The 6,241-nt window shown below is 40.7% G+C and overlaps 1 protein-coding gene across 1 annotated transcript in view; it reads right to left on the reverse strand.

Moving 5' to 3' along the window:
* Window positions 1-6,241, reverse strand: part of stra6 (signaling receptor and transporter of retinol STRA6) — a 15,468-nt gene that overhangs the window by 4,681 nt on the left and 4,546 nt on the right. Inside the window, exons 3-16 of the mRNA XM_008312074.3 lie at window positions 5,931-5,997; window positions 5,371-5,453; window positions 4,993-5,126; window positions 4,654-4,820; window positions 3,942-4,067; window positions 3,215-3,279; window positions 2,803-2,882; window positions 2,639-2,700; window positions 2,305-2,467; window positions 1,794-1,869; window positions 1,259-1,392; window positions 678-795; window positions 70-188; window positions 1-8 (exon numbers count right to left, since the gene is read on the reverse strand). The exon at window positions 1-8 is cut by the window's left edge and continues 163 nt beyond it. Of these exons, the coding sequence (XP_008310296.1) occupies window positions 1-8; window positions 70-188; window positions 678-795; window positions 1,259-1,392; window positions 1,794-1,869; window positions 2,305-2,467; window positions 2,639-2,700; window positions 2,803-2,882; window positions 3,215-3,279; window positions 3,942-4,067; window positions 4,654-4,820; window positions 4,993-5,126; window positions 5,371-5,453; window positions 5,931-5,997 (1,402 nt within the window). The remainder of the gene's footprint in view (window positions 9-69; window positions 189-677; window positions 796-1,258; window positions 1,393-1,793; window positions 1,870-2,304; window positions 2,468-2,638; window positions 2,701-2,802; window positions 2,883-3,214; window positions 3,280-3,941; window positions 4,068-4,653; window positions 4,821-4,992; window positions 5,127-5,370; window positions 5,454-5,930; window positions 5,998-6,241) is intronic.

Consider the following 6,241-nt stretch of genomic DNA (forward strand, 5'->3'; position numbering starts at 1 on the left):
GATGAGTGCTTTAGGGATACAGCACACACAGACTTGTTGAAGAAACACTAATGACATGTTGAAGAGCACAGAGTCTGTGCAATGACCTGTTGTTCAAGTCTCGGGTGCCTGCTGTTTTCTTGATGAAGCAGAACCTTGCAGTGACGTGTTGAACCAACACAGCCAAGAAGATCATCAGACAGAAAGGCCTGGAAGACATGTAAAAAAAGTCAATAATATATGACTTTATATATTTTATATATTCATAATATATGAATCTATATATGTTTGACAAATACACCAATGTTATATTTTGATTCCCTTTAGCCAAGTATTTATCACTTTTAACTACTTTACTACTTTCTACTTTTGGCTAGTTTTCCAGGCTAATTTTGAGATCTGCTTATAAATGCTATATATAAGGGTGAATGGAAGTGTGCTGATATTTATTTACGCACAGGATTAAATGCCAGTCAAACATTTATTCACTGGTCAATGTAGTTTTCGGACAATGGGAGGAAACCAGTTTCTGGAATGAACCCTTCCACCCATGGAGAGAACCTGCCAACTCAATAGGACCAACCGGTGGTGTAGGTATGTGGCTTTGAGTATTTTTATAAATGTATAAAATTAGTTTAAAATGCAATCTGAACAAATGTTACACATGTAAGAGAATAATGAGGGAGAAAAAAACCCACCACATGTTCAACAGGATCTGAAAGAGAATCAGATGTTGTCCATGCAGGATAGGGACAATGATAAGGAAGACAGCGACCAGAAGACAGAGGAAGAACACCAGGAACTGCACCATCACACCTGTAATGAAAGAGTCACTGTAGGTATGTATGTATGTATGTATACAGTATACTATATATATGTACATATATATATACAGAGCTATCTATCTATCTATCTATATATGTATACCATATATAGATATATCTATGTATTGCTATGTCATTGAAAATCATGATTTACCAAATAGAAGCCTGGGAGTTAAAAACCAAAAGCTCCACTGGATGTGGAAGTAGCCACTCTGTGGTTACGTAACTTTCCATTTTCAAAAGTATTTTTCAAAGTCAGTGATTTCACTTCCCCTTCAGTGGGAATTCTAACCTTCAATAAATAAAATATGGACTAGAGTGGGACAGCAGTGGACATCCTGTTTGAGTGGACCGACTCGAACCGGACTGTCCAACTTTTTTCCCAAATTAAGTATTGATTTATGGAAAACAAAACAAAAGAACTAAACAACAGAAACCCGGAGATGTGACTGTACCGATGCAGATGTGCGCAGCTGTAAAGCTGGTGTATCCCATCCAACAGACCAGTGCTGGCCGGGAGGCTCTGATACGTCTCTGACAGTTGTACACGTTGTAGATGTCTCCTCTGTACAAACCCTTCAGGTTTGACCTACGAGATATACATATAAAAAAAACCAATCAACTCCAAACCTATGAAAAACACAAACTCATTTGTCACTAAATGCAAGAGTCAGTCAGTTAATTAAAGAGACAATTCAGCAAAATTCAATACAATCCTCAGTTGATGTTAATACCAGACAATTCATGGAAATGGGGTTAGCATTTCATGCCTTATCCTAATAGCCATTTTCATTTCCAGCAGCTGTTAACGCAAAGTGAATGCTATTCTGTCTGTTAGGACGATTAGGACCCCATTATGCTATAATAAGTCCTGTGTGAGCGGTTACATGATAATAAAGGAAATGGGAGAGAGAGCACATTCACAGTCTGTGCAAAATAGAAAAAAGAGGAAAAACTATTCATCTAAAATAAATGTGTTTATTAACCTACCGGTGAAGAACCATGGAGCGCATGAGCAAAACCAGGTTGACCATTGCGCACAGTGTCAGTGCGGATATAAAACACACTGCAAGCAAAACACAGACACAACGTAGAGGTCGTTAGGTTAATGACAGCGTGATTGAGGAAGAAATAAGGAAATGTACTGGCTGCAGTTTGAATTTCATTTTTTAAAATTAATACCACAAAGACACCTTAAAAAGTGACTTGGTGCTGAAGATGTTCTCTGGGAAATTATTTTAAAAAAGAGAGTTCCATATGAAAACACAACCTGCAAAAGTGTTTAGAAATAATTGGAGATGTAGAGGGACATCTGTCTCAGCATTTTTTGAGTAATCTTTGTGTAATTTTTTTTTTTTGAGACATCCATCATTTTGAAATGCGCACGTCCTGATGTTATTTTTTGGTTAAACTGCCACGCCCTAATTCAAAGGCCCAGTGTGCAGATATTGAGATCTGACTCTGACCCTTCCACCTGAACTAAACACTCATGTTGACCCACCTTCTACACACCACATGTAGTAAACCACAATCCGGACCACTTCCTTTTTGTCTGGAGACAGCATTATCTTGAAGCTTGCCAAAAGGTTCGCGACGTCTTCATCCACTCCCATACGGGCGATCTGCAGGGAAGGCAGGACTGCTGCCATCAGGAGGAGACACACCTGAGAGGAGGTGAAGGGACAATAATAACTGGAGGCAACAACTGAGAGAGGATTCTATACTGAGTCTTACTTGGACAGTGTGTGCTTTCATTTTACCTCACGCCTTCATACATTTCACCTTAGTCTAACACACTGTAATCCATGCAGTACAACCTCTACTTGGACAGTCACCTGATAAAGTGCAATGACGGACACCACAGCAGATATGGCCAACTTCAGGGGGAAACGGAAGGCTGTTGTAAAAAATACAAAGAAAAAGTGATGACTAAATAGTCAGTTCAGCCGAGGTCGTGAGAAGGACAAAGAAAAAAAAACCCAGGCGGCCACATGTTTACCTTCTTCTGGAGTATAAATGTATGACTTCACAGCATCAGCCATCCTCTGAGGGAGCTTGGGCTTTTCAGTGCTTGTTGTGCTGAGGTTAGAAGTAAAAAACAAAAATTGTAACAGCTTGGACTTAGACAATACAAATCAAACATTTTCTTCTGGTTCTTTAGTCAAACAGGACTCAAGAATCAGGTTCCGGATCATTTCTTGGTTTCATTCGTTACAACCTGTTGTCTACAGCTGCGGTCTCCAAACGTTTTTGTACCAAAGACATCCTTAATAAAAACATTTCTCCTCCTAAGCAACTAAGATAAGACTGGTGTGTCAATCTAATAGGAAACGTGAAGTGAAACGTGTGTAACGTGTGTACAGTCGTACATCTGCTGTGTCAGTGTGTCACAACACGGTGCTGTTATTCACCTCATGGTTGACCTCTTTTTCAGCAGTTTCCTCACGTAATCTTTATAATAGCTGCTGTTCAGATCCTGGAAAAACAGAAACCACATCAGCTCATTAACAGATGCATATGTTTATATTTACACTGTTTACACTAAACTATATTCCGTAACTTTCCGCATGAAAATAAGAGCCCGAGGCAATTAGGTTTCAGCCCAGCGTCCGTCCATCACCCCCCCCCATCCCCCCCACTGAGATTAGTACATAAGAAACGTCATTGTCTGCTCCTTTTCATAATCTTATCATGAACATAACGTAATCCAGTTACGTCAAATCCACTTAACATGATTATGCCACTGTGGTGAGCTGCAGTGGACTTATCTCCTCCCTCAGCTGAGACTACAGCAGCCTCGTAAGGACCTTAGTTCGATGGCATCTGACCAACAGTTTTCACATGCACGGATTCAGAGAAAAATGTGCGACATACTTACATAATCTAGAGAGGAAATTAATTAATTAATTTATAATTTCAGAACTAAAACAAACCTTTATTTTTAAGGCCACAGCAACAACACTGGGGGGATTTTTATTCCTTAAATATTTAAGTTGATTTCCTTCTGAACAGTTTGTGCTGAACTTCATAAAGAAACTGTCTGTCAGTCACTTGCGACACCATCCACACTTTGTTGTATTGTGAAAACAGAAAATGTCTTTGCCTCTAGGCTGAGGCAGGAGTGAAAACAAAACTCACTTCTGTTGTGTTGTTTTCTTCACTTCCCTTTAAGCCTTTAAAGAGCAGAAGTGGATACTGGAAACTGAGGAATGCTAAGCAAGCTATCTGTGGCAGGCTGGAGAAAAGAGAGTAGTATTTGTGTATCTGCAGAAGGAGAAAAGAAAAACAACATTAAATATCCAAACTGTATACAGAAAGTGTGAATTATTTCGACGATAACAATCGACTAAAGCTTCTTTCTTCGCCACAAATTTGCTAAAAAAAAACCTTATCTAACTCAGATTAGTTTATATTGTCTAGTGAAATCTAAAGACATTTTTCAGCACAATTACAGCAAGACAACCATGAGAAATGTGCTGTAACGCCTCGCTTAAATGCTTAGCAGTGAAAATGCCTCTTAATTAAGACCGACGGACGGTGGAACCAATGATTGTGACTTGCATGAAAACGCCAAACAACGGAATCAGGGACTGAAAGAGGTTTCAAACCCCCGACGATGCGTTCACTTCAGCAGCTGAACTGTCGGATTTTCACCTTTTCAAACCACATTCCTCGCCCATAGAGTACAACTGAGCGTCTTTATTAGGTAATCGGTGCGTTTCCATGCTGAAACAATTAGACGCTGTCTGGGAAATAATTCTTTTAAAATAGATAATTGATTCGGCAGTGAAGAGTTCGTCTTGGAAAAGGTGGAGAAATATATATATATATATACATTTTATTTTCTTACCAGAGGGTTTTTGGGACAGTCTATTTTCTGCCAGACCAGAACACCAAAGTGTGTCCATGACAAAAGACTGCCAAGTACATAGCCAACTTTATTATGCAAGGTGCCACATGCCAGGAGAGGGTAGTAGAGTGCGGGGTAATAGAAGACTCCCAGAATCACCCAGTTTTCTGCAAAGACATCGAGTGTGAGAATTCAAATACACAAACAGACACAGCTCTGCACAGAAGCCAATTTATCCTGCACAGATCTCTTAGGTAATTTTCAGAATATAAATAAAATATAATACACAAGGACAATCCCACAGACGGCTGTGAGGGTGAACTTAGATGAACTCCTCACGTTTGTTCCCGGAGTCTGCTGTGAAAGGGAGAGGCTGCGGTGAGATGATCAGGCCCCACAGTTTGCACAGGAGCACTCCAAACACAGCCACTGCCAGGCCCTTGTGCTGTGTGTGATCCAGGAAGTTGACCGGACTGTGAAATCAAGGAGCAGGTATTTAGAGCACAGATGTGAGCGGCCTCAGGAAACAGACATTTTTTTATCATCTCCACCTATTCGGTAGTATTAGATTTACAGTCTCAAAAATCAAAGCTGGAAACGTTGGTGAGAACATCTGAGGTGATCCCACTGTCAGACCTACTGTGTGTTGTAATCATAAGGTGTAACACCGATCAACTTTCACTGCCACAGTCTGAGTCACCGTGTTCAGAGTCTGACCTGAGTAAACCTGGAAGTCCTTTCTTTCTGTTGTCCACCTTCGTCCGTCTGGCGAGGATGGCGAGGATGAGCATGATGACCAGCTAGAACACAAAGCCACACTTAGCATGACCTGCATCACAGTGGGCAGCTGGAGACCCCTCGCCTCCCCCCCCCACCCATCATCCTGCTGCTGACTAATAATCAGAAGAGTTGCTGCCATTAGAGGCCAAACTTCAGTGTCTCATTAGTGCACCCCATGGATGTGGGCTAAATAAGAAATCATTAGTCAGGATCGCTGACCAGTGAGAGGTCAATGACCCGTCACGGCCTGTGGCAGACTGAGGAGAGAACTGCTAGAAAGAATGTCCAGATGTTTTAGACCTGCTACCTTCAAACAGACATCAGTGTGAACGGTCACAGTGACAAGCAACATCACACTGGCATGAATGGAAAAAGAGAGAAGAAAAATAATTACTAAATAATCACTGAATTTTTCTAAAAACCCTTTGACGTCCTCTTGTTAAACAAACTGACCATTAATGATTTAAACATTTTTATCCCATGTTGATTGAACTCACAGATATGGCAGTGATGGATATGTGGTAGAGACTGTCGTCAGCCGTTGGGTCACATGGTGGGATTATTCTAAAAGGGGAATAAAACATTAACACATGAGGAAAACAATTCGTCACGTCTTAAAACTTAAGGCTTTTCGTTCACTCAGCTGACCTTTAATATTCCTCACTAAACCTGTCACACAGCCCTGTTAGAATCATTACTGTGGCTGGAAAAAATCCCAGCAGCAGAGATTTGCATCTAAACCGATTGGTATGAGCCTGATGCTGGGAAACAACAAACACCTACAGTACCGTCAGTTGCCTGCACCGAG

Source organism: Cynoglossus semilaevis, chromosome 6, assembly GCF_000523025.1.
Source record: "Cynoglossus semilaevis isolate Cse_v1.0 chromosome 6, Cse_v1.0, whole genome shotgun sequence".
NCBI classification, from domain to species: domain Eukaryota; kingdom Metazoa; phylum Chordata; class Actinopteri; order Pleuronectiformes; family Cynoglossidae; genus Cynoglossus; species Cynoglossus semilaevis.